General features: G+C 51.4%; 1 protein-coding gene across 1 annotated transcript; it reads left to right on the top strand.

The window, feature by feature from the left end:
- The first annotated feature begins 1402 nt into the window (after nt 1-1402).
- Nucleotides 1403-27291, top strand: LBH (LBH regulator of WNT signaling pathway). The gene is made up of 3 exons (XM_036434866.2): nt 1403-1666; nt 4188-4290; nt 24607-27291. The coding sequence occupies exons 1-3, from the start codon at nt 1641-1643 to the stop codon at nt 24793-24795; spliced, it is 318 nt and encodes a 105-aa protein (XP_036290759.1). The 5' UTR covers nt 1403-1640; the 3' UTR covers nt 24796-27291.

The raw sequence follows: 27291 nt of genomic DNA, 5'->3' as shown, positions 1-27291 counted from the left end.
TTCTTTTTTATGTATATAATCAATACTCATCCATTCTTATCGATTAGGTGGGCTGATGAAAATTACACCTGTTTCGCCCTCGCCATTAAGCCTATCATCCTTTACTGGAGATAGGATTATTCATTTCTACCTTGTAAATGCATGTAAATGGATTCAGTACATTCGCTGCCTTTCAAAGAGCTGGCTGGCTTCAAAGCACATTTTAATTTGCCAAGTTTTTTATTACCCCCCCCCCCCCCCGCGCGCGCACGAGCACACACACACACACACACACACACACACATGTCCTCCAAGTACACACATGGGCCAGGGTTACAAAGCCATGTTGCAGGAGTGTCTGGAGCAGAGGTATGAAGCAGTGCACTCCAGCCACAGAGGGGCAGACTCCCATCCCGGCGCTGGGGCTGTGCAGACCGCCTGCCTGGACAGACCCTTGGAGTTGCAGTTCCCGGGCAGTGTGGAGGGGTCCCGCCGCCTAAGCTCTTTGTTCCTTCTCCTTGGAGCAGATCTGGGAGCCAAGGCCAGTGAGGTGTGCTGAGCAGCTCCCACCCACACCCCGGCTCCGCGCCGCTGCTGTGCGCGTGTGTGCGCGCGCGTGAGTCTGTGTGTGTGTCCACTGGAAAAACCCTGAGTCGACAGACACCACTTCCTTTCTCACACAAACAACACACTGCGTGGATCTCAGGACTAGCCTCTCGAAAGCTAACGCGACCCTCGCGGGCCTCGGTTCCCCCCAGCTCTGCGTCCCCTCCCACCTCCCACTGTTCCTTTAAGCGCTGCTCTCATTTCCACGCAGCTCGCCAGGGATAGCGGGGACGCAGCGATGGGGAGGGGGGGGGGGCTCGCTTGGGGGGTGGACGCTGCAGCAGGGTCCCGAGGTGCGGGTTGGGGAGGGCGAGCTAGTGCAAAGGAGAGCGCTGGTGCCCGGCGGCCAGGCTCCAGGGACGGCGCCCTCCCTCGGCGCAGCGCGGTCGCCCAGCGGTCACGTCCGGAGGAGAAGCGGGCCCAGCGCCCTCCGCGCCCCCCAGGCCCTTAGGGGTGAGTGCAGGGAGGGGGCGCCCACGCGGGCTGGCTTGTAAGCTCCAAGGCGGCATTGACATTGAACTCCAGCCCCGGTTCGTCCCTGCGTGTGTGCGCACGCGCGGATCCACGCGCGTGTGTGCGTGTGTGAGTCGTGGGCCCGGGGGGAGAGGGTGGGCGGGGGGGGGAGGACTAGAAGCTGCAGCAAACACGGCCCTCGAGGAGCAGAGCCGCGCGCGCCCCCGAGCGGCGGCCCGCAGGACCTGCAGGCCCGGAGCCATTCATACTTTTGGTGACGTTATTCCAGGGGTGGGCGCGGGCGGGCGGGGCCTCGCGGGGTCCGGCCCCGCCTCCACCCCTATAAATACGGCTTCCCGGGCTCTTTGTGGGGCCGCGAGCTCGGTGGAGAACCCTGAGCTCTGTCCGTCCGCTCTGCCGCCGAGGCAGCTGGCAGCGGGGCTGTCTCCTCCGGAAGCCGGACCGCGGACGCCCGGTGCCCGCACCCCGCCGCCCGCCCCCGGCCCGCCGCGCCCGCCCGCGCCCGTGCCATCCATCCTGACCCGGGACGCAGTGACCGTTGTTAAATCACAAGGGCGTGGGTCAGCCTCCCCTAGGACTTCATGTCTGTGTATTTCCCCATTCATTGGTGAGTATCCTGGGGCATCCATCTCGCGGCCGTGGTGGCTACCGGGCCCGGGCGCCTCACTTGTGCCAGCTCGGGTGCCAGCGGAGCGAGCCGGCGGCGGCGTGGCACTCACCCGCCGCCCAAGCCCGTGCAGGAGTCAACGTCAAGGTTGCAACGATGGGGGTGGGGGGAGGTGGTGCTGAGAGCATTCTAGACAAAGGAAGTGAACTCAAAGCCCTCACTCCAGGAGCGCCTGGGAAGGTGTAGGTATGCTGGGGTGGGATGGGGGGGAGAATCAGGGGTCACGTCCGAACCCCGCTAATAAAACACCCTGTGGGGAGGGCTGCAGGAGCCTTGCCCTGTGCTGGGGGGCTGCTGCTCTTCTCAAGCCCCCTCCGCCCCCCAATCCTCTTTTTCTTTTTGTTTGCTTTCAAGTCTTAGCGCCCAGGCCGGGGCAGCGGGGCTGAGCTGGTGCAGGCGGCGTTTGCAGAGCTCGGAGCGTGCGGTGCGGGGAAACGCTCTCCCATCTCGGAAGGGTGGAGGGCGGGGGGGGCGGGGGGGGAAGAGAAGGAGAATGTAACCCGTCTGAAGCCACAGCAGCAGATCCAGCGCACGCTGCACCTTTCCAACCCCGTCCCTCTCCATCGCCCTTACAAACCGACGCGCTTTTGGGGGGGCTCGGGCTGGGGAGGAGCCAGGGCCAGGCAGGGAGAGGGCAGCGGAGGTTTGCACCGGGCCGGGGATTGGGCTGGAAGGGATGCGCCTATTGCGGAGCGAGGCCCCGGGCCGCGGGGACCTGCGCCTGCGGCTGGCTGCTTCCTTCCTTCCTGCGCCCGGGGAGAGGAGAGGCCGGGGTGCGAGCGCCGGCGGCTGCGGAGCGTGCGCTCAGGTGCGGGCGCAGGGAGCCCGGCCCCGCAGACAAGCCCGGCGCGCTCCCGCTCGGCCCGGGTGCCCTCCAGAAAGTTCCTGCTTCTCACTTCAACTTTCCCGGCCGGCGGGGGAGCGAGCGCCCTAGTCCAGGCGAGGAGCCTGCAGAGAGCCCTGTGCGCTCTCGCTCTTCTGGCCGAGCTCTTTGAGGGATGGGGGGTGGGGGGCGGCGAGGAAGGGGGGACGGCAGTCTCTCCATGACCCGGGAGGGAAATGCCCTTGGAATCCCCGCTCCTGACCCGAAACTTGCCACAATCCCAGCATCTTCTCTTAGACCCCTTCCCTACCACCTCCGTGGGGTGGGTGTAAGCAGCCAGGTGCCATATGGGTGAGACTGAAGGCTATTGAAGGCTTTGTGCCCGTGGCCGCTAACACTTGCCAAGGCGAACCCCTTAGAGCTCACCGGGGTTATTATCCCTGGAGAAGGTAAGATTTGGGGTGGTTTTATAGTTGGTTGGCACTCCCCCCCCACCCCCCCACCCCTCAGCATAACTGGGAGGTAGGCATTATTAGCATCTTGGTAACAGACACACAGGGCACCTGTGGCTCAGCGAAGTGATATGACTTGTTCAAAACCACGCAGCCTCTGAGTGGCAGAGATTGGGCCAGAACCTCCTGTGTCTGATCGCAGATCCAACATCGTTTCTATTCCGTGGTATCCATGAAATGAAGAAGCGTTTGGGACTTCTGTTTCCTTAGACACAATCTCTCTACAGCCCGTTCCGTTTTTAATTTTTTTTTTTTAACCATGTGTAAAGGCATGAAAATAAAGGGTGTTGTGTAGTGAGTACATTGACGCTGCTACCACTTGGCTCCATGCTTTCGGGACCCTGTATGTGCCTGTGGCCAGTGTGAGAGTAATGGAATGTTTGCATCCTGCCTCCAGAGTACAAAGCACTTTCACATGCCTGCCATTGGTGGGCCAGCTTGGCCCCTCTGGAAATTTCCTTTGCGATCAGAGTCCGGGCATCCTTAAGGCTTTTTTTTTTTTTTTTTTTTTTTTTTTTTTTATCCAGGGATGTTTTTCAAGCTGTGAGCTTGCAGCTGCTGTGGCTGTGGCTGGAGAAGGGGGTTGGATGGCAGATGTGAAGCTTGCAGAAAGCTGACCCCTTGGAGCTCTAAGTGGGACCTTTTGGAAAAGAAAGAAAAAAAAAAAAAGTAACACCAGAGAGGAATTTAAGAAGGCAGCGTTATTGGGCTTGGTTTCCCTGAGGCTGACCTGTTTTTATGATGCAGTTCCCCAGGAGAAGGGTTGCATTGGTGTTCATATAGACGGATGGCTCAGTTACCTGCTGTTTTGGTTTCTTTCTAGTCCTGTCACTTAAAAGAAAAACCCATCCCTCAGTGCCAGTGGAGACTGGTTAGTACAGGAGAGGAGGGAAGAGGGGGTTTGCCGGAGAGGTTTTCAGACAATGGGCTTTGTTGATCAAATGGAGAGCCCATGCGCTGGCCTTGTGCAGCACTTCCTCGGGGTGTGAGCTTGTTTTTCTGTGAGCTGTGTTTTGAACACCTCTCACCCTGCCTCCAGACACTCCCTTGATCTAGCAGCAGAGACCGAGAGGAGGAATATGAAAGTGTGTGTGTGTGTTGACTTCTGGTCTGGGTTTCTTGGCAGCCCTGACTATCTGAGATCGGCCGAGATGACTGAGGTGATGATGAGCACCCCATCCATGGAGGAGATTGGCCTCAACCCCCAAAAGGATGGCCTTTCCTATCAGGTGAGTTCAGTGTTGGGTTCCTTCTAGCTCTGCGGAGCCCCGTGGCTTTCGCTGGGCCCGGTGGCAGACTCCCAGTGCCACTAACAGCGGTGTGACCTCGGGGAAGTCCCCTAATGCCAGTAAGCCTCAGTTTCTTTGTCTGTAAAATGGGGCAACCATAGTCTTTACCTCATAAAACGGTGGGGAAGATTCACTATGATGATGATGATAGAATGTGGATAAGGCACACTTAGAACCTGGGACACAGTAAGGATTCAGCAAACGTGAGCCAATGCTATTATTTCAATAATTAGTCATCCTGGGCAGCTGCGGACTCTCCCGTTCGAGGCAGCTAAGGAGGAAGTAATCTGCGAAGTCAGTTCGGAAAGAACTTCCCCTCCCAGCCTGGCCTTGGGTGGTGGGAAGGTCGCTTTGAGGGGCAGCTAATGGGGAAGGGCGGTGTGGTGGAGAGATAGCTGTGTCAAAGGCTGCTTTTTCCACAGGACAGTGGTTGATCAACTGATTCCAACAGAGTTCATGTTCAAACTATTTAGAACTGAAGAGAGCTTTCCCCAAAGAGAGGCTCCCTCAGGGGCGCCACTGTTGGGATCTAGTTAGAAATCGTCCTGTGTGGTGGATTTAACATACTATCTAAAGGACCAAACATGTGGCGTAAGTAAGAGCCTAGATCCTCAGCCTTGGAACGCCTGTGGTTAGCTGTGGGGCAGATTTCCGAGGAGAGCCCCTAAGTTATGACATTAGGAGTCTGTTTTTAAGGAAAGACCTTGGGGCGAGGGGAATTGTGTAGGGTGGCTGGCCAGGGAAAGAAAAATGGGCGTGCGGGCAGGTAGAGTGATGGGCCCATTCAGCAGATATTAACTGAATGTCTGCTGTGGGCCACACACTGTACAGATGATAACGAGAGAAGAAAGGAGAGAGAGAAGCATTGATTTGTTGTTCCACTTATTTATATATTCATTGGCTATTTCTTGTATGTGCCTTGACTGGAGATTGAACCCGCAACCTTGGTGCATGGGGATGACACTCTAATCAACCGAACTACCCAGCCAGTGCCTCCCTCTCTCTTGACCACAGCCCTGAGCGGGGAATTCTGGTTTTACGGATGAGGAAACAGGCTCAGACTCAGTAGGTGACTTGGGTCTGGAACTACAAAGCCTTGCTCTTCTGATGGATCATGTGTTTGTATCTCGAGTTGGTTCTTGGCCGGGTTCCAGACTTGCTCCGGCTAGCCATTCCTTCCCAGGGGCATTTATGTAGTCAAGGAAGAAACAAATAGAAAGCCAGGTAGATGCAGTGGAGAGAGGGTGATCAAAGACTGCCTTGGTGAAAGCTTTTACTTGGGTAAAGTAGATTGGCAGGTGGCAGGGGAGTCACTCACAGGCATGCTGGGGAAGTTCAAGAAGACCCCTTTGCTTTGTCAGTGTGGTCTAAACACATTTTCTGGCTGGAAATAAATATTCAGGTGGCCTGAGTGGTCGGGGAGATACCCTTTCCTGGGGGTTTATATCCTCTACACCCAGAGTGGGTTTGAGCGAGACAATCGGCCCCACAGCCTGTCGAAGGGCAGAAGTTTCCTGGCTCACCCGCTGGGGTGTTTTCAAATACCAGTTTCCAAGCCACTGAATCAGACTGACTCCCTTTGTGGTTACAGGTGAGGTTTTCTTTCAGTTCTGAGTTTTAGATTTCCATCACAGAACCTTTCCAGGCACAGCCGTTGGTATGTGCGGTGTGTGCTTTTTATATTCTCCGTTTGAATGTGTCCCGGGATAAAAGGCCAGATCCTACAGGGCACTCTTCTCAGGCCGTCGTGCTGGGTCTGAGGGAGAGGGCAGGCGACCATGGAGGACGGGGCTGCAACACGACGGGGCGAGGAAGCCTGAGTTGGGGCTGCAACGGCAGGATGAAAAGCACATCACCTCTGGGCTCCCAAAATGTCCTGGTGCTGCCTGAGGAACGGGCCCTCAGCTCTTCCCTGCTTGCTGGACTGAGGGCCACGGTCCCGATCTCACAGCCCTGCAGGAAACCTGTCGCTGCCGCGGGGACTACTATCCAGTTCTAAAATACCTTTCCTAGAAGTTTCACAGAATTTCAGAAAGGTCTCTGGTTGCTGGTGAAGAGAAAGCTTGTCATATATATATATATATATATATATATATATATATATACACACACACACTAGATTTTTTTTTATTTGTTTGGGAAATCCAGCATCTTTTTTTTAAAAAAAAAAAAATGTTTTATTGATCTTTTACAGAAAGGAAGAAAGAGAGAGGGATAGAGAGCTAGAAACATCGATGAGAGAGAAACATCGATCAGCTGCCTCTTGCACACCCGCTACTGGGGATGTGCCTGCAACCAAGGTACACGGCCTTGACCGGAATCGAACCTGGGACCTTTCAGTCCGTAGGCCGACGCTCTATCCACTGAGCCAAACCGGTTTCGGCAAAGCCTGTCATATTTAACCAAGAAACATCGGCCCCTTGATAAGGGTAAGGTGCTGGGCTGAGCACCTGCACAGACAGGGCTCAGGGCTCATGGGGGAAGCCAGCAGATACATAACAACGGGAACCGAGGCAGACTCGTGGAGCAATGCAGAAGCCATGGTCAATCCAGGTATATGTGGCAATGAGAAGGCTTGGATTGAGGTCAAACTGGGGCTGGCCTTGAAAGAAAATTAGGACTCTGAGAAGGCCCCTCACTCTCTAAAAAATTTTGTTGCATCTACAGATCCCCCCCTGGCGTGCCCCCTGGATGTCAGGTGCGGGGCTCTGCAGAGAGCTGGCTTAACAACGGCTCTCTGATGGGTCTTCTCGGGCGCTCCAAGCTAGTGCCTTCCCATCAAACACATTCCCACCGGCGCGCTGGGGATTGGCTGGGACTGTGCTTGGCCAGAGCCGTCCACTGTGCATGCTCAGGCTGGGCTCGGATCTGGGGGCGGAAGATCTCAGAGCTCTGTTCTTGGCATTCTGCCTGCGGGTAATAATAGTACACGGCTTTTCACTGAGACCTGCTTTTCCAGGGAACTGAAAGTGGGAAGGAGACATCAATCCCCACTTGGCAGATGAAATAGAATCAGAGGCTTGTGATGTGACCTTGGAACAAGGTCGTAAAGCAAATAGGCGCACTGGGCTTTGTCAGTCACTCTCCCACTTCCCAGGCCCGCTTTCCTGATTTCTCCGCGCTGTGGCTGACCCCCTCCCGCACCTGTGGCACATTGTGCTCGGAAAGGATGCTGCCCTGGGATTTGAGGATGTGGGTCCCACTTTGCCTTCTCTCTGCTCAGGTCTCTGAGGGCAGGGGGGTGTCTGCTGACCCTCCTGGTGCCCAGCAGCCATCACCCTTCTTACATCCCTCCCCAAATCAAGGTGCCCACTGGCTCAGGGCCTCCACAGAGCAGGCGCCGCCGAAACGGTGGTGGTGGTGGTGATGGTGGTGGTGGTGGTGGTGGTGGTTTCAGTGCCACCCAGTCTCCTGGTTCTAAAGCTAGCCAGCCTCGCTGCCACCTCAGGACCTGCAAAGGGCCGCCTCTGTCTCATGCCGGTCCCAGCTTTGCAGAAATGCTGGTCCCAGCTTTACAGAAAATGCCTTGGTATGCCCTGAAAGATTCAGGCAAGCCCGATCTTTTTGTGCTTCGGACGTTAGTGCTGTTTTGTATAAAAATCAACAGAGCCAGTGCCTTGGTTTGTCTTCACATTTATTCAGAGAGTCGTGAAGAGAAATTCCTGTCTGCGTACTCACTTGGCATGAATGACAACACCCACCAGTTGGGTGAGTAAACGGTTACTAGAAAGTCTGAGTGCATTTGGGCTGGCTGTGGGTGGCAGCAGCTCACGGGGCTGAGTGGGAGGTCTCATTGAGGATATTTATGTCCCTGATGGCTGCACCCCCCCCCCCCCCCCCCCCCCCACACACACACTGCATCTGTGGGTCTGCCCTGGGATAGAACTTATGCCGTCTAAGGCCTTGTTCCTTTCCCTAATTCAAGGAGGCAGGTCAGTGCTGCTCTGCACGACCCTGTCTCAGGGGCTCTAAGTGTGTGGCATTAGGAATGCCTCTCTGATCGGGTCTCCCTCCATGTTGCCCATGATTGGCCCAGGTCCCGAATAGGGAGGAGGGGTCCTGAGCATTTGCCTGGGACACGGATGCTGCCACCACCCCAGGGCCCCCCCGGCACAGCGCGCTGAGCTTCTCCAGGTTTACTCCCTGGCTAAGTCCCTTCTAAAGCCTCTGGGCCAAGATCTGATGACTTTATCCTTCCCCAGGCTCTTTAAATTCCTCTCGGATGGGCACACGTGTCCCTTCCCGGAGGCCCTTTGTGTTCCTTCTGCTGGTCTCGTCACGCACTCCTACCACCTGATGCCCATCCTCCAGCCACACAGGCGGCGGCTCTCCCTCTCAGGGAAGGATGTGCTGTCACCCAGAAGGAGAGAGGTCTTCACACACCACTGAGCTCCGTGCCCATGTCCTCCCTGGGATCCACAGAGCTTCCCTGCGTCTTCCCCTGCATCTCCCACGACCGGAGGGAGGGACATCCTGGTGTGTTATATGGTAGGGAGGAGGGACGGGGGGTGGCCTATTCTGCCACAGCCCTGTCACTTGCTCCTGGCAGTCCGAGTGCCTTGCTTCTAGCTCCGCATCAGGAGGGACCTAAAGCTCTAGGCTGGCTTCGCTCACCTCTCCCTAGATGGAATTCCAGCCTCTTCTAGCTCCCTGGCCTGACAATAGCCAGCTCCTTTCTCCCCCTCCTCACTCTTTATCAGAAGCAGCGAACAGGCTGGGCTCAGTCACTGAAGTCAGTGGTTAGAAATGCTGTCTTCACTCACGTCTACACCAGCCTGCCTTTCCCCGAGCCCCTCCCACCTGTTAAAGGCACGTGCTGAAATAGGCGATGGGTTGAGCTTCTTCTCTGAGCGAAGTTCTAAGGGAGGTTCCTGCTTCCTACCCCCCTGCCTCCGTCTCCCACAAGCCCCTGCTCACGAGTCTGTTCTGAGCATTGCCTTTTCAGCTGCCTGCCTCCTTCTCCTCCTCGCCCTGTGTCTCGCGGGTGACCCCCAGCTGTGGCACCCCCGCACGTTCTGCTGAGCGGCCCCTTGGAGGCCCCACAGTCACCAGGAAAGCATCTTTCACAACATGAGACTTAAAAGGCCTCGGTCATCCCTGGAGAGACATAAAGCTAACATTCCAACGCACTTGGCAGGAGACATCCAGCCATGGACACGGCACGTTACTGGAATCGCAGCGAGTTTTCTTTCTCCTGTCCCGCTCCCCCCCCCCCCCCCCCCTTGGTACACATCATAATCATGGGATGCAAGTCAGGCAGGGAGGGCTGCCAGGTGCAGAAGCCCAGGGCGTCTGGTGCTCTGAGCGGCATGGTGTCTGCAGCCTGCATCTTCTGGAGTCAGCCCAGGCTGTTCGGCCCCAGCCCCCTTCCTACAAGAGGTCCAGCACCTTCCTTCCCAGGCCCGAAGCCTGGACACAAACATAGTGTTCTCTGTGTGGAAGGCCCCTGGGTGAGGGCCTGCAGAGGGCTAGAATTATTCCCGTGGGGGGGCCCCCTCCCCTCTACCTCTCCCCCCACCCCCTACTCACACACACCGTGATCACAACAGTGCGTCTGTAGCCCGTCCAGGGGGAGAACAAGCTCTCTTCACTTTCCGAGCCAACGTGGCGCACACTGGAACCATACAGCCGGCCTGCTCTCAAAGGGCCTGTGTTAGGCCCGACGCCTCTCAAGTGCTGGCGTGTTCATGGCGCCTGGAGCTGGGGCTGTGTCTTAGACTCTGCTTTGTTCCTGTGGTGCTCCATGCGGTGTCCTCCAGGAGCTGCTCACCAAGGGCTGAGGGGCTGGCTGGGCCCTTGCTCCCTCCCTTCCCCGCACTGAGGACCATCCCTCTACCCTGGTCACCCCATGGCGTAGACTTTTGTAGGGTCAGCATTTTCTCTCTGCCGCCCCAGTCTCCCAAGTTGGGTAGAAAGGAGGACTGTACTGTTAGGGAAAGGGATGAGTCTGGGTGGCGAATCTTGTGACTGGAGCCAAGAGCTATTCCTGGTGTCTAGTGAATGTCCTGAAATGATCTCCCAGGCCCGAGTCCTAAAATAATCCTCGAAGGGGATGAAGACAGCCCCTCATTCACACGGAGCTCAGAGCTGATGGGACTTTACTGCTTTCCAGTCTGTCAGCCCCGTGCCACCTCTGCTGCCTGTCGCCTCACCACCTGTCCTTCCCCTGTCCCCTAGCCCACCTCAGGAGGAGTCTTAGTCAGTAAATCCTGTGGCTGCGGCTCAGCTCCTCAGCAGGGAAGGGCCCCTTCTGGCGCAGACCTGTCTTAGCAAAAAACTACAGTCAGCCAGAAGTTTCTCCAGCTGCCGTCCAGCGAGCACTCTGACCAAGGGGATGTTCAGGAGCTCCCTCGGCCCCTCCCGCTGGAGTTCATGCCCTTGCACTGTCAGGAGCTCCTTTTCAGTAAACTGTGCAGAAGAGGCACCCAAGCACTTAGCTGAAGCAGCAGCGACAGCTTGCTTCTGGAGCAGGAATTTCATTGGAGCCAATGGAGAGGAAGGGTCTGGGCTTCTCGGTCAAAGTAGGATTGGCCTGAGCAACGAGGGTGTTCACAAACCTCAGTCCAGAGGTGGTTGGTCTCTGTTACTAGAATACCTTGAATTTAATAGTTGTCCCCAGGCAGAATTAATAGTACACCTTCTGTCTTTACTTTGAAGAGTGGAAATACTTGCTTTGCCCATCTTGAATTTGAGAGGCATCCTTCCCAAGGGCGTGCATGCGTGCGTGTGCGTGTGCGTGTGCGTGTGTGTGTGTGTGTGTGTGTATGCTATATTGTAAAGGTAATATTCATTCCTTTTAGAAATGTAGAAAAAAAATATAGAGAAGCATAAAGAAAAGAACACCCATATTCTTATTTACTGAACCATTTTGGTATGTTTCCTTCCAGTATATTAATGTGCATTTGCGTGTTTAAAAAACTGACTTAATACTGTCTATGCTACACCTAATCTTTTTGTTCACGTACTACAATTCTGTGACTGTGCTCCTGTAATTTGGTGTTCCTTGTAAACTGGCATTTCATTCTGTTATGTACCACTTCTTATCTTTGGAAAGTTAGGTGGTGGCATGTTTTGTTCTTATAAAGAGCACCGCTCCAAGCCTCATTTTACGTAAATCTCTGCCTCGTTCTGATTCGTTTCCTTGGACTAAATTCCTGGAAGTGGAGTTACTGATTCTAAGAGATTCAACATTATTAAGCCTCTTTATTACCTTAAAAACAGAAAACAAATCAAAGAGTTTATCCGAATATAAGCCTCCGGCCTTGAAAGCTCTAGCAAAGAGGATCTCTCGGGTGTCAGATCTGGAGGGATGGAGCTTTGTGGATCGAGTCAGAAAGGCGCTTGGTTATTTTGAAGTGGTTAGGAGATGTATATCTTCCTCTTGTTTGTTAATTGCTTATTTTGAGCAGAGATGATCGCAGTTGATGTTAGGCCATTAGCCAGCGTTGCAAAATAGCTGGTGATCGGATTCTTGTCTCACAGTGGGTGTGGGGACAAAATTACACATGTATATTTGTACAGGCTTTCCTTATCTCCTTTATCCTGTTCATGACATCCGCGTGCCACGTGACCTGAAGGAGGACCAGTGACGTGGCCTCAGCCTGGGGTCCCATGGAAGTTGGACAGATGGATGCTCCGTCCCCTGAGCCATCTTGGTATTTCCGGGGTTCCAGGTCTGGCTCATGAATGGTCATGGCTGAAGTCAAGCATGGACTGTGCTTTTAGAAGTAGATCTGAACATAACGGAGACTTGGGCTCAGGGCTCAGGGGCCCTCTGCCCAACCCTGCAGGCCCCAGGTGCTTCGCAGCGAGTAAGCAGCCTTGGCCATGGTCCAGGGCCCACATACTCCTGATGGTTCAAAAAGTTCATTTAGGTGCTACACCGACAGACTTTAAAAATGCCAGTGTAACGTTACGGTTGCTATCTATAATAAGCAATACCAGTTTCCCATTTGTGTGGAGATGGTTTTATGTTTTTCAAACAATGAGTAAAGCAGAAATAGAATTGAGCCATATGTGTGCATGGGCGGGAAGGGATAAGGGCTTCCTGAGGCTGACATAACTCTTGTCACCACAAAGGAATTTTTTTTTTTTTTCTTCAAGAGTTGAATGTGATCCTCTTAGTTGGAAGCATTTTTAAAGGTTCGCTAGTCCTCAGTGATGAATTCTGTATTCGTTTGGTCATTTGCCCCCTTGGATATAACAGTTAAAAGGTCAGATCCTTCCTAGCTGTTTTCTTTGGCATCCTAATATTGGAGGTTTTCACGCCAGATTACTTTTTAATACACAGAATGTTCTATGTATATATTACTTCATTTTTTTTTTTAAAGAGAATCTTTTTATTACTTCGTGTTTTAACAAAGTGTTAAAACGGGAGGACAGCTGCCCCCGGGGTTCACAGAAACTTTCCAAGGGATATGACAGCAGAGAGCATTTTCGGAAAATCAATTTCCACATCTTCAACTTCCTTCTGTTGCTTTTCTAAAATTGCATTTCCTGGAGACGGGCTTTCTCTTCCTACCTTTCCCATCACAATTGCCCGCCTCCCCCTTTTAAGAGAAGGACCTGCCCCTTTCCCCTTTCCCCCCCAATATTTTAAGGTGCTTTCCTCCAGGATATAGAAATCCTGGCAGCATCAAACAAATGAATCATTCACAATGTTATGGTCTAGAAAGCTCCAGAAATCTTCCTATCTATCTCTCACATTAAGAAACCAATCTAAATAATGTATCATTGTGCTTAATAACTATTTATGGTATGTTTACTGATCAGTTATATTCTAATAGCCACAATAAGCCAGTTCAGAATATTTCTAAATTAATAAGCCTTAGTGTCATGAGACATAAAACCTTAAGTCATTTTATATACACAAATACATCTTTTTTATTGCAGTGAAGAATGAAAAGCTAATGACTTAAAACTTTCAAACTTAAAAATACATTAAGGAAAATCCTATAGGGAAGTAGACTGGAAATATAGTTTTAGTTTTAAATGGAGAAAGGAATAAGATTTGACTTAGGAGCTTGTTTATGAGTTTTGTTTTTTAAAATAGGTGATTGTTGATATCAAATTGCTGTGGCCAACTGAGTACATTGAAAAGAGTGGCATAAAGGTTTTATTTTAAAATGTTAAGATTTATATCAGAGGTTTTAGGTGTCAGTTTAGAAACAGGTGAAAGGAGACACAATTTTTCAAAATCCTTTTAGGAGGGACCCAAACAAGATTGTGGATGTATACACTGTTCTTAGAATCAGGACTGTGGACGACAGTCTTGCAGGGTGGGAAGGCACCTGTGCGCCTGTGCCAGCCTCCTGTCAGACAGAGGGAGCACACGGAGCATGGTGTTGGCTCACGTAGGTGCTCCTTGGATGCTGCCCGTGCCGTGGAGCCCAGACACCCTCGGCACGGAGGGATTATGGACTGCGCATCTGGGTAGCTGGTCTCTAATCTTGGCTTTGCCTCTCTCTGTGTCATCTCGGGCAACTCTCGTCACCTCGTTGGGCCTTGACTCCTCTGTCTTTGGGGGAGGGTGGGTTGTATCACCTTTGTTATTAGAACACTGTGTGGTGAGGTGAAATCCGAAATCCTGATCCCAGATCAGCCCCGGAGTTAAAAAGTCAGCTCTCTTCCTTGTGTCAGCCTTTCCTGTACTGAAGGCAGCTTTTGGGTTCCCTGTAAAGCTTTTCCAGGTTTAAAATGTATTCACTTTCAACCATGACTTATAAATCCTCCTCCTGTGGGTTCTCTAGGCCAACAGTTCTCACACTGTGGTCTCAGTCCCTTTCACATTCCTAGAAATGATTGAGAGCCCCGTGGATATTTATTTATGTGGATTATATTTTCTGATGATGTCTTCTGAGGATTATGTCTTTTTAAATTGTATTTATTAATTCCTTTATAATAATAAAACCATTACATGTTAAACATAAATAAGTTTATTATAAAAACAAATATATTTTCCAAAATAAGAAAAGTTTAGTGAAAAGAAAAGCATTGTTTTTCATTTTTAAATGTGTTTGGTAGTAGATCTGAACATAACGGAGACTTGTCTTAATAGAAGATAGCTGGATTCTCATAACTGTTTCTGCCTCAATCTGTTGTCATATGTGTTATAGTAAATAAAGAAAATCTGGCTTATGCAAATATGTAGTTATAAAAAGAATATGTAGTCACAAAAAGAAATATGTTTTTCTTTGATATTTCACCTAGACTCAACAAGTGATGATTCCTTTCTTTAAAAAAAAAAAAAAAAAAAAAAAAAAAAAAAAAAATATATATATATATATATATATATATATATATATATATATATATAATTTGTTTGTTTTTTTAAATATATTTTATTGATTTTGTACAGATAGGAAGGGAGAGAGATAGAGAGTTAGAAACATCGATGAGAGAGTGTCATCGATCAGCTGCCTCTTGCACACCCCCTACTGGGGATATGTCCACAACCAAGGTACATGCCCTTGACTGGAATCGAACCCGGGACCCTTCAGTCCCCAAGCCAACGCTCTATCCATTGAGCCAAACCGGTTTCGGCTATAATTGGTTTTTTACAGAGAGGAAGGTATAGAGAATTAGAAACATTGATGAGAGGGAAACATCAATCAGCTGCCTCCTGCACACCCCTACTGGGGATGTGCTGGCAACCAAGGTACATGCCCCTGACTGGAATCAAACCTGGGACCTTTCAGTCCACAGGCTGATGCTCTGTCCCCCAAGCCAAACCGATTAGGGGACAAGTGGAATCTGAAACCTTCACAAATGAACATTAAAGATCTTCCAAATGTTGACACATATCATTATATAGTGTCAAAAAATCATATTTGTTAATGTCTCCACTGGCTTCATCAGAAGCTCTTCAAGTATTAGGAAACTGTCAGGCTTACAGTGGCTGATACATGTTTTCCAAAATTCTGATTTTTGTTTGAAAGCTCAATTTTTATCACTGGTAACAAACACCATCAGTCATTTCCTTTGAAGTGAGAGGCTCATTTTATTCACTTTTGAGAACATGTCTGCTAAAAATAATCAAATCTGGATAATCATAGTTTGTTGGTCATTTTCTCAAGTAAAAATAGTGTTCCGTGGAAAAGTGGCTAGTTCAGCTTACAACTCAATCACATAAATGCTTTTTTTTCTCTCCTCAAGACAACCATTGTGCTTTGCTATGCAGCAAAGGTGTTTTATGCTGACTTTCCATTTCATCACATAGAATATTTAAAAAAACAACATGCACTTAGGAGTCAATATTTAATAAAAATTTTTAATTGTGGCGAAAAATAGAATGACTATAAATATAGTTAATATCACTGCATTTATTAACTCTTGCTAAGGGGCCAGCAATTTCACCTACCATTGTATTTCATATCACTAGTACAAGTGTCAACCCAGGAGAAAAGGCGAGTAACATCTTAGTATTGTTAAGAAAGTATATAATTCCATGGACATTCCCTCTCTGAAAGAACGTAGGGAACTGAGCTTTGAGAACCACCGCTCTAAACTGAACAGAATATGTCTGACCAGAGGATAGCAGGGCCTTCGCCTTCCTGTGAGTGTGGTCGGCCTCCGTGAGAGGAGTGTTCCGCTGGGAATAGAGCCCTGTTTACTTCAGGGTGTTGTTGATTTTTAGCATCAATACTGCGGTCATGACCAACTGAAATGTCCAGGCCTCTTTTACAGGACCTACTACCAAGCAAGGCTTCCTGCTTGGGGGGGGGGGGAGGGGGGGGGGGTAACTTAAAGACACGGAAATCAGCTGCGGACCTCAGTGTGGGACAAGGTGGGTTGGAGGTGATGGGTATCATCCGACTGGAGATGTCTCACAGAGCGTGGGAAGGTGGACATGTAGCTGTGGACTGGGGAGCCAGCAGCCTAAGATGGACAGGCGAAGTTAGGAAGCTGTGTGAGGGTGGAGAAATCCTAGAATGACTCTGAGTCCACGGAGGCATGGGGAAGACGAGATTGGACAGGTCAGGTGAACCTGGGCCAGGTCATGAGGATCAGGAGAGTGAACGGCCCAAAGCCTGCTGGCTGGCCAGGTCGTGTGCTGCAGAGGTGGTGCGGACGGAGGCTGAGTGAAGGCTGTGGGCAGGGCGGTAATGAGGTCCTAGAGACCAGAAAGAGTTGTTCCCATACAGGGGTGGGCTTGGTAGGGGTTAGGAAGGAAACCCCAGACAACGATGGGAAGGCTGTGGGAGGGACCAGGCCAGGTCTTCGAGATTTTTGTCTCCAAAATGAAGAATGAGGGAGTGGTTGGAAATGGCAGCCACATCCATCCGGGCTTTCTGAGAGAAGGGGGTGGGGCTGTGGGACTTTTGGGTAGCACCAAAGGAGAAAAGAGAGAAAGGGATCTGTAATTCTGCAGAGGCCCAGAGGTGACTGGGAGGCGTGTCCTCTTTCCAAAGGGCAATGTTGATAGTATAGATGATAGGATGTGGGTATTTTTCAATCATCTAAGCCAGAGAACTGCAGTTTTTTCTCATCAGCCTAGAGAACCTGGAGAACATTCTTTCACATTCCAAAGGCCCCCGTCAGCCCTCTCCGTCCTGTAGAGTAATCAGGAGTAATTAGTGCTAATTAATTGGAATTTGGAACTCTCATCTTGCAGGATGGGTGTGTGTGTGAGAGATGTTTATGAAAGGTGGTGTTTATCCAGGGAATTTCCTTTTCTTTTAAGGCAAGGCTAGAGGCTTAAGCATCTTTAATTCAAAGGAAGGAGATCCAACAGTTGTTATTGAGCCTCAACTCTCTGTTGGAGTCTCCTATAGGATCAGAAACACCAGAGCAGGGGAGGAGAGGGTTGAGGTGGCTGTTCCGTAGCCGCCGTCAGGCGAGATCTGAGCCAGGTGAGAGTCTCAAGGATGGAGAAGAGGGTGACTCGCATCTCACCGGGAACTGGAGAATGTTCCTCCCTCCCTGAATCTGGGCAGCAGCCACTCTGCCCCTTCGCTGTAACTCTTCTGTTCTTACCAACCACATTTCACTTTGAAAAGTCAGTAAAATGTAAATAATAATGATTGCGGTGATGATAAAATAGCAGGATGGAAGTATTGCAAAGAACATATTTCTTGCCTTATTGTTGGGGGCCAAAAAGCAGGGTGTGCTTTTCATTTTAACTAGTTGCTGCTGCTCATTCACTCAGCCTTTGGAACGCAGGATACGGGTAGAGATCTGCCCGGGATTAGAAACCAGCCCCTCCCTCCTGGGAAGGAAGAAACACACAGAGCCAGTACATTGCTGTTCTGCAGGAGAAGTGAGAAACCCAGACTCCGGGGATTCGAGGGGCAGGAGGGGCCTGACTTTCCCATGCAATAGGCTGAGGGAGAGGCACAGAATGGAAAGACCTCCAGCTCTAGGACTTCCACCGAGAGACCAGGATCTGGATAAGCCAGTGGCTTCCATCCCAGCTGGCGAACCCAGGCCCTGTGGAAACAGGGGCTGGGAGGGAAGCAATGAGGTCAAACCATTTCTCCAAAGAACCTGGCCTGGAGTTTGTGAGCACAAGCCCAGGAGAGGTGCTGACTTGCTCCTGTCCTAAGCCATAGTGATTGACTTCCCAGCCCTTCACTTTGAACCAGCGGTTCCCAAGGTGGGGCACACGCCCCACCTCCTGGGGCAGTTTGATTTTTAAGGGGGGCAATTTGAAAATGAGTTATTAACAGTGAATTTTTTTGCATTTCTTATGGTTCTAGGGGCCTCGTATACAGTATATTAAATATATATTGTGACATATTTATGCATTTCAGTTCTCTATTTTATGTTTTGAAATGTATCTGATATTTTTTTCGCATCCCTTTATATTTATTATTATTTCTTTTTTAAAAAATATTTTTTATTGATTTTTTACAGAGAGGAAGGGAGAGGGATAGAGAGCTAGAAACATTGATGAGAGAGAGACATCAATCAGCTGCCTCCTGCACACTCCCCACACTGGGGATGTGCCCGCAACCAATGCACATGCCCTTGATCAGAATCGAACCTGGGACCCTTCAGTCCGCAGACCGACGCTCTATCCACTGAGCCAAACCAGTTTCGGCATATATTTATTATTTCTTAAACAATTTCTTAGTGATTTCTTCCTCAAGACTTCAACTGTCCTTTCGTTCTTTTATTTTTCTCTTTCATGGACGCCATGTTCTTTGGAAGCTTGTTTAGACCAAGTTAATGGCCTCTTGGGCTTCCTCCACATGAATAGGAGCTCACTTTTTTAATTAATTAATTTATTTTTTACATTTTTTATTAAATTTTTATCTGTGTACATATTTTAACATTGCCCCCCCCCCCCTCCCGGAGCTCACTTTTTTAATAATAAGAATTATATGTTCCCAGAATCGGGATTTTAGAGATGCTTAGATGGGGCACGGCCAAAAAAAGTTGGGAACCACTGCTCTAAATGGTCCCTGGAGACCCCAATTTTAACCTAATAAGAACCATCATTAGGAATTTAAAGTTCACAGAACACGTACACAGATCCCTGTATTTTAGTCTTTCCAAAGCCCCATGAAATGGAAATTAGCATTAACCCCAATTTATAGAGGAAGGGCTGGGGGGGGGGGGGGGTGTCTCCACTTCTTTGAGCCTGACAGGTACTATGATGGCACTCAACATGCAGCATAAAGGAAACCTTGCAACAGTGCTGTAGCATGGAAATTCCCTCTTCATTTTACTCAGGAGGCAGCTGAGACTCAGAGAAGTTAAAATGATGTGGCCATGGTCATGGAGACGATATGCCTTGGGGCCAGGTCTCAGCCGGGTGTTCAGACTCCCGTGGGAGTGGCCATTGCCCAGAGCAGGTCGGAGGTGACGTTTTCCCCCTTTGGAACCAGAGAGGGGAGAGGCAGACACAGAAGCAGATCCCTCTCAGGTCCTGGGGGAGCTACCTGATTCTTCATCGCAGGCCCTCTGCCCGACCTCCCTCCCCTTTCCACCCACCCCGGCCCAGAGGAGCAGGGCGGTTAAGCTCCCGAGGTCTCAGCTTGCAGAGCTGGTAATGAGCCCTTTGTGTCCAGCGAGCCACCTTGCATCCCCTCCACCTGCCGGTGTCCGCTTTCCCCGCGAGCATCTCTCAGCTCTCTGCTGAGCCCTCTCTCTGTGGCCAGCTCCGGCTGTTTGTCAGGGGCGATGGCTGAGGGACGCGCACAGGCACACAGGGGAGGGCCGGTCCGACCAGCATCGCTCACATTTTCCACCCCAGGTGCCAGACATCTCGCTCCTCTCACTACCCCAGAGATGGCCAGGTTTAGGTCACCTGGCTCCGAGGCAGACAGCTGATAGCTAGGCCCCCAAATTTCAGGCCTTTGGGGCCCTGGTATTGCCTTTCAGGCCCCCTCCAGGGTTGAAACGGGAGCTGGCTGACTGGCAACTCTTATACTTAAGCCAAAAGCCTGCCGACCAGCTCCTCATCTGCAGGGCTCGCCCTTAACCCCAGACTTCGCTGCTCCGAGGCCACCTGTGTGGGTCCACCAGCCAAACATCCCGCATTGTCCTTCTCCTTACACGCTTATGTTTGTGCTGTCCAGTGTGGTTGCCACAGGAACAAACATATTTTAAATATATCCTATACGTTTATGTTAATAAAAATGAAAGAAAACATGTTTAGCCTTGCTTCAAGCGCTCAGTGGCCACGTGTGACTAATGGCTACTGTTGGGCAGCACAGGTAGGAAACGCTTCCATGATCACAGAAAGTTCTGTCAGACAGCTCTGATCTACAGCAAGAAACTCTAGTGTCCCCACATCCAAACCACATGCCACAGGTCGTTTCTTCCTCCGGGAAGGACCTAAAGTTGACCTTTTGACTGAACCCACTTAAGTTCCCAAAACGTCAGGGCCTCTTGGCATCTGAGGTCACCCTGCAAAGGATGCCTGAGATGTGTCTCCCATAAAATTCACCAGGACCATGTCTGTGTGCCCGCTGTTTCTACACAGGGGGATACCTGGGGCCCGGGGTATTCTTGATGTGTTTGTCACTTCATTTATAAAAGAGGGAACATGGTGTCCATTCGTTTAATCCAGACCATTGACCCTGACAGCCAGCCGAGGTTGAGAGCTGGATTGTGGAATCCAGCACTGGCAGAGGGAGGAAAGGGCAGAGCTGAGAGAACCACAGCCTGCCCCCATCCCCTGCCCCCAGGCCTTCACCACCCTATCGTCTGTGTCCATGGGTTATGTAGATATGCAAACAAGTTCTTCGGTTGATCACTTCCTGCCCATTTCTTTCTTTTCTTTTCTCCTCTTTTGCTTTTCCTTGTCCAGAGAGAAGGGGCGCTTTGGGGTAAGCGGTTTAACCAGAAGCCTTTTCTTTTTGGAACAGGGGCCATTCCTTATTCCCTGCCAGTTCCTGCAGGCAAACGGCACGCCGGGCTGGCCTGCCGCCCTGGCCCTACCTGTCATGTGCTTGGCAAGGCGGACTTGAGTCTTTTTTTCCACTGCCTTCCCCACCCTGTCAAATAGCAGTGGCAACCTCTCATTTTTCTGCTGCCCAGATGATTAAAAAGCATGACTTAGTGGAAAAATCTTGACCTCCTTAGGGTCAGCCTCTTCAGCAGCTGCCGGAGATAAGAGCGCGCAGGCGAGATCCTGCTCTCCGCGAGGCTTTCTGTCTGTGCGCGGGGAAACCAGGAGCTGCTGGTTTCTGGGTGCCTTTTGTTTGTCTTTGGAGAGCTACCATTTTCGGGGTCATAAATGGGTATTATCTGCTAATAAACTAAAATCTCTGATGGAAGGGTTAGATTATCACAGTGATTTTTAAAAATGTAATTAACAGGCTTTGTAAAAAACAAAGTTTTATTGTGTGTGTGTGTGTGTGTTTATGTGTTTATGGCGCCTGCTTTGAACAATTCAGGGAGCAAAGTTCTCTGGCAGCTAAGCAGTATCAGAAGTTCACTGCTCAGACTCCCCCCCCCCCCCCCCCCCAAGGACGTCAGAGACTTAATTGTGCAGCTGCTGGTATGAGAGGCATTGTGTGGAGTTATGTTAATTGCTGCCTTAGCATGGCTGCCTCTTGTTGGCAGATTGAACACTTACATGAGTCCTGTTGAAACTGTTCCAGAAAGGACATTCAGACGTGACTTGAGCATGGGTCCTCAAAGGCTTTTATTATATTTGTATTTGCCCAGCACTTGTACCCATCTAGTGAGATAGGAAGGGGTGATTGAGGGGATTTGGTTGGGGTTCAACAAGGGATGTCAAGGACATAATGAAAATCTGGGGTCTTTGGAGGGACACTGTGTTATCCTAGAACACATGACTTGAAGTCCTTAGGTCTGAGTTTGGGTCCCGGATCTGCTACTTCCTAGCTCTGTGGCTTTGAGGAAGTCGCTTCCCCTCTCTGCACTTCAGTCTCCTCATCTATAATATAGGGATCATACCGCTGCTTACTTCAGAGGACTATTGCAAAGATGGAGAATCTGATCTGGGATGTGCAGATATGCCTGGCATGTCTCCGTTTCCCATCATCATCATTATTTTAAAACCACCCCCCCCCCCCCCATTTTAGCTAAAGACCTGCTTCCAGCTTAAAACAAACTTCCATGTTCTCCATCCTTATTACCCTCCTCCTCCTCCTCCTCCTTCTTCTTTTCCTCCTCTTCCTCCTCCTCTTCCTCCTTGTCCCTGTCACTCTTGCTCAGATGGGTGACCACAGATTCATATGGGAGTCACAGAGTAGGCACAGCCCTGGGCTTGCAGTCACAGGGTCAAGGTAGGGGGCTGAGTCTGTCCTGGGCCAGGTGTCCATCTCCTCTTGATATTTCACAGCTCTTTCTCGTGTCCTAAAGAATCAGAACAACTGTCCGAACTGGGAAGTTCAGCTGCCCGGAGGGTCATCATGGGGCCCCAGCAGCCGAAGGAGCCATGGAAATCCATAGTCTTGCCCACCCTCCCTGGTCAGTTTTCTGTCTGTACAATAGGCATGTTCACCCAGTGGCATCAGAAGGCACAGACATTGAAAACAGAAGATCTGGGTTTGAATCCTGGCTCGTCCACGTGGCCCTCAGAGCCTCTCCCTGCTCTTGGGGGTGGTGCGGCCGAAAGGAGGTGATGTCTGAAAGCTTCGTAGACGGTAGCATGCTCTCCACTTGTTGGGGCTCTCCTCACTCATGTTGAGCTTGTGCTTGGGAGGGCGCCTGGTATCATCACACACGGGGAGGGGCTCCCTCTGCACAAGAAGTGAGGGGCGGCCCAGAGAGGCCCTTGACCCTCTCCCAGCACAGCACCTGCGGGTCTGTGTGCACAGCACCGTCCGGGGGCAGGATTGCAGGGCTGGCCACATCAGGGGGAGAAGGCCCGCAGTGGGGTCAGCCTGCCCCGTGCTTTCTTCCAGCCCCACTCCCCAAGTCCCTCCCTTGCCTTGTTTTCCTCCTGGCTGCCATTAGGGTACTTTTATAAGGCTTGTTAAGTCTTTAATGATGCCTGGTTGTGCAGCTGGCTTAAGGCTTAATCCCCAGCAATAAGGCTTTATTGGATAAATTGTTAATAATCACTTGTCTGCAGGGACTGGGGAGGAGGTTTCGGTGAGGCCCATGACTCCCGGCAGCCCCGTGTGACCTGTGACATGTTGGTGACTTGACTGGGACAGCACTGCTTGGGGTTGGGGTACAGGAAGATGGGGCCCCCTCGTAGCACCACAGAAGGCCTGAGGAATGGAGGCCACCTGTCTGCTGCCGTGGGCCTGTTGGGATCTGAGCCAGGCATCTCTTCACATGTGTGTTTCTCCCCACCCACTCTTGGTTTTGCCTTTCTTTCTTTTGCTACTTAACGAGCTGTGTGACTTGAGCAAGTCTCCTGACCCCTCTGGGCCTCCGTTTCCTCAGCTATCCATTAGAGAGGTTGGAAGAGATGGCCTTGAAGGTGCCCTGTGATTCTGAGGGCCCCAGAGTCCCAGAGGCTCCTCTCTCCAGCTCTGGGACATGTCACCAAGGACTGTGAACGCAAGGGACCAGCAGCCCATCGGATTAAGTACTTAAGCTGCTCGGCAAGGAATTGGGTCAGCTGTAGTCACAGGGCAGGGTGTGCGAAGGGAATACACAGGGGTCTCGATTTTATGGTCTGGTTTGGGGTTTCTCCCACTTCTGGGCAGGACACACAGTAGGTAGGCATTTTTAAAAAGCCTCGTTGATGGGACTCTGGAGAGAGAAGTCAATTCTTTCAGGTGTGGAGCTATTGAGGGGCCAGGAATTGCTCACAGGTGAAAAGGGAGCCTGGGGTTTTGTCCCCAGCCTGCCTGTGGCTGGCAGGCACAGCTCAACCCTTACTTGGCCTTGACTGTTCAGTTGAAAGGAGATCAGGACCCACCTATGGGAGGAGCGGGGGGCGGTACTGGGGCCCCCGGGCACTTGAGTCAAACAGACCTCGGTCTGAATCTCCTTCCACCACCCATTTCCAGGCGGCATGGCCTGGGCTTCTCTAAGCCCGGGATTCTTTAAGATACTACCAGAAACACCTATTTGTCAGTATGACTAGTTCAAAATTATAAATGTAAAGCACCTGGTAGCTGGCTGATACAAGGTGCCAGTAATGATCCTGGCAGGATTTTTTTTTTTTAATTTAAAAATTGATTTGAGAGAGGGAGAGAAACACTGATCTGTTGTTCCACTTATTTATGCATTGATTGGTTGATTCTTGTATGTGCCTTGACCAGGATCGAACCTACACTCTTGGTGTATCAGGGCAACACTCTGACCAACTGAGCTACTGAGTGAGACCTGCCAGCCTGGCAGAGTGAAATGATTGCTGTAAACAGAGATGTGGCTTACTGAGGATGACATGGTTTCAAATCATTTTATCAGAAATAAAATAAAACAAATAGTACAAACAGAGCTACCACACCTTTTAGACTTGGGGGTGCTGCCCTTTAACCTTTCAGCTTCAAGCTGAGGGATGCTTTCCCTTGTTGCCCAGAATTCACTTCCTGGTTGCTGTACCCCTGCCTAGCACCGTCCATGGCATACCGCAGGTGCCCGGCCCTGCCCGCAGGTGTGAGAGAAAGGAAAGGAGCTGCACCGTTCACATGTGTCAAACACAAGGCCCGCGGGCCAAATCCGTCCCGCCAGGCCTTGCAATGTGGCCCACACCGCGCTGTCATCACTGCACTCCGCTGCGTTTCCATCACAATGACAGTTTATGACTGTTCAGTAAACCATTCGGCCCGTGATTTAGGCTGGATTTTAGATTTTGGCCCCTTCTCTGATTGAGTTCGACACCCCTAGTTTAGATCTGTACGTGACCAGGCGCTCGCTCTGCTTTTATTTCAGATCTTCCCCGACCCGTCAGACTTTGACCGCTGCTGCAAACTGAAGGACCGCCTGCCCTCCATCGTGGTGGAACCCACAGAGGGGGAGGTGGAGAGCGGGGAGCTACGGTGGCCCCCCGAGGAGTTCTTGGTCCAGGAGGACGAGCAGGACAACTGTGAAGAGACAGCGGCAGAGAACAAGGAGCAGTAGATTCCCACCGGCTCCCGCAGGTCACAACAGCCAGCATCTGTACCTGAACTGTGTTCTTTCCCATTGTGATGGATGAAGAGAGGGGGCCTCCGTTGTTCTGAAACGTCAGGCGAGGCTTCCGTTTTGCTCGAGAGTTATCACTGAGTTGGTCTTCTTTCCCTTTCTTTTCTTTTTGTTTTTGAACTATGTCGAGCCGCCCTGGAGCCCTCCGGGGCCCTTTGCAAGGCCTTCTGAGAAAGGAAGCTGCTTCGAGCAGGGGCTGGGGTGTGGGGAAGCTTTGGTTTTCGAGATCAGTATCTGAACTCAGCACCCAGAGGCAGTGTTGGGATTCCAGGGGGCCCTGCGGGTGAGGGGATGGGGCGTGCACAGCGAGCAAGGAACATTTGGGCTAAAAGAACAAACACGGGACAAAAGAGAAAACGCACGGTGTAAGGAAAGCATTGAGCAGAGAGGGGCAGCCAGGAAGGACCTGCTTCTCAGTGAGCCATCTCTCTGCTGCGGGGACATCCGAAAACCAAGTCTTCATCTCTCTGCAGCTTCAGCCTCCGCCAGCCTTGGCTTTCCTTTCAGGTGTGCTGCCTGTTACAGGGGAGGCGGGGAGAGGAGAGCAGTGCACCCTGGCTGCCTGCAGAGCCAGCTGGGGTGATGCTCGGGAAAGGGAAAGGCCCCCCATTTCTCCTCCACGGCCCCTCTGCCCCGCTGCTCCAGGCTGTGGCAGGCGGACCTACCTGCGGTAAGCTGGAGTGGTTGTTTTCAAGAAGCAGTGCTTTTGAGCTTCTCTCCCTTTATTTATCCTTTTTGCTCTGCCTCCCACTCAATGTCTCCCCCACCCCCCTTCACCCTTTTGGGAGTAGTGAGAGTACTTCCTGCCCTTGTCGGAGGACTGATGTGGACACTTGGACATGAAGGTCCCCCCACACATGCTCTTAGTCTGAGAGGGGCACAGAGCGAGTGGGGGAGGGGGAAGCTCTCCCAGGCTGGCCCTCCTCTCTCCTTACCATGCCCTCCCATCCCCTGGCCAAGCCATGAGGCCCAGGTGGCTCCCAGCCCCGCAGGGGGTTCCAGCCAGCTTAGTCAGCGGCATCACCCACTCCGTGTGGACTTGGGGCCTGCTTTCCCGGTGGGAGCTGCATGAAGAGCAGGGGAGACGTTTTCTGTTTCTTGTTGGGGAGGTGAGCTCATTTAGGTACATCCCGAGAGCTGGCGAGGCCCGGGAATTACTGGATGGGTGAGGAGGCTTCTGTGCAGCCACCTTGGGATCGAGTGGGACACTAAAGGGTGTCATGAGGTCCCTGGCTTCTCCCCTTGCCTTCCTGGGTGCAGGTGGGAGGATGGCATGGTGAGGGGAGCATTGAACGGTGGCCCTCCTCACAGCCCACCTCCCGCCTATCCCCTTCAAGGGCACGGTTCCCTGAGAAAGTTAGCCTTGGACTTAGAGCTTCTTATCATAGTTCAGAACCACCAGGAGCCGCACGAGGCAGGACACTCTTCATCTCTATCTCAGAGCGGACGGTGCCGCCCAGAGGTGGGCTCCAGAGCAGCCCTGGGCTGAACTCTGCCCAGCGAGGCCTCCAAGTGAGCCCTCAGGTGTCCAGTCAGTCCAGGTTGCCCGGGTTCGGACTTGCAGCAAGGTTGGATTTAATACCTCAAGGTTTGTGCGGCTCCGGGGAAGGTTGGGCAGGAGGACCAGGGGGTGCTGTTTGATAGCCAGCAGGGTTTGGTTCTGGGCAGCCGACACTCTCCCATCGCCCCTGCTCCCCTCCTCTGTGTTGACTGCTTGTGTTCCTCACACCCAATCGATGGCAATAACTTCTTCCAGCTCCTCGAGGAAGTGGGAGAGCCTGCAGCCTGCCCTGGGCGTGTTTCTCTCTCGCTCTCCCTTTCCTTCGGTTTTGGCTGCGGAGACCCTTCCCTCCCACTCCCAATCCCTCACGGCAGCATTTCTCATCCTGTGCCTCCCTTGTGGATGGGTTCTCTCGCCTTTTAAAACCCTGTGTCTCCGTGTCCCCTTCCAGTGTGCTCCCCTGTATCATCTGTCCGTGTGATGGGAACGTGCTTGTAAACTGCATAACAGACCTACTTTGTGTACGTGTGTGTTTATGGGGGTGGTTTGTTGTTTTTGCTGGTCGCTAGACCCCTTTGTACGACCATGTGGAGTCTGAGCAGGTCAGATGCTGACGGCTAAAGTCAGGCCCCTCAGCGGTGAGCCTGTTGGGGGGGACCCAGTCACGCTTGGACACGTGGCTGAGCTCCTGTCTGGCCTCCTCTTTTTTTCTTTTTCTTTTTTTTAAGTATCTTGTGTGTATTTCTAACTGATCGTATTGAAAAAACAAACTAGTATTTCAGTAAACATGCCTGTTGTAAGATGAACCTCCTGTAACTTCTATCTGTTCTTTTTTGAGGCTCAGGGAGAAACTAGCTTTTTTTTTTTTTTTTTTTCCAAACTACTTTTTTGTCACTGTGACAGTTGTAAATAAAGTTTGAAAATGCTTTCCA

Source organism: Pipistrellus kuhlii, unplaced genomic scaffold (genome assembly GCF_014108245.1).
Source record: "Pipistrellus kuhlii isolate mPipKuh1 unplaced genomic scaffold, mPipKuh1.p scaffold_m20_p_13, whole genome shotgun sequence".
Taxonomy (NCBI): Eukaryota; Metazoa; Chordata; class Mammalia; order Chiroptera; family Vespertilionidae; genus Pipistrellus; species Pipistrellus kuhlii.
The sequence above is the reverse complement of the archived record's forward strand: the minus strand, read 5'-3'. Positions and strand labels throughout refer to the sequence as shown.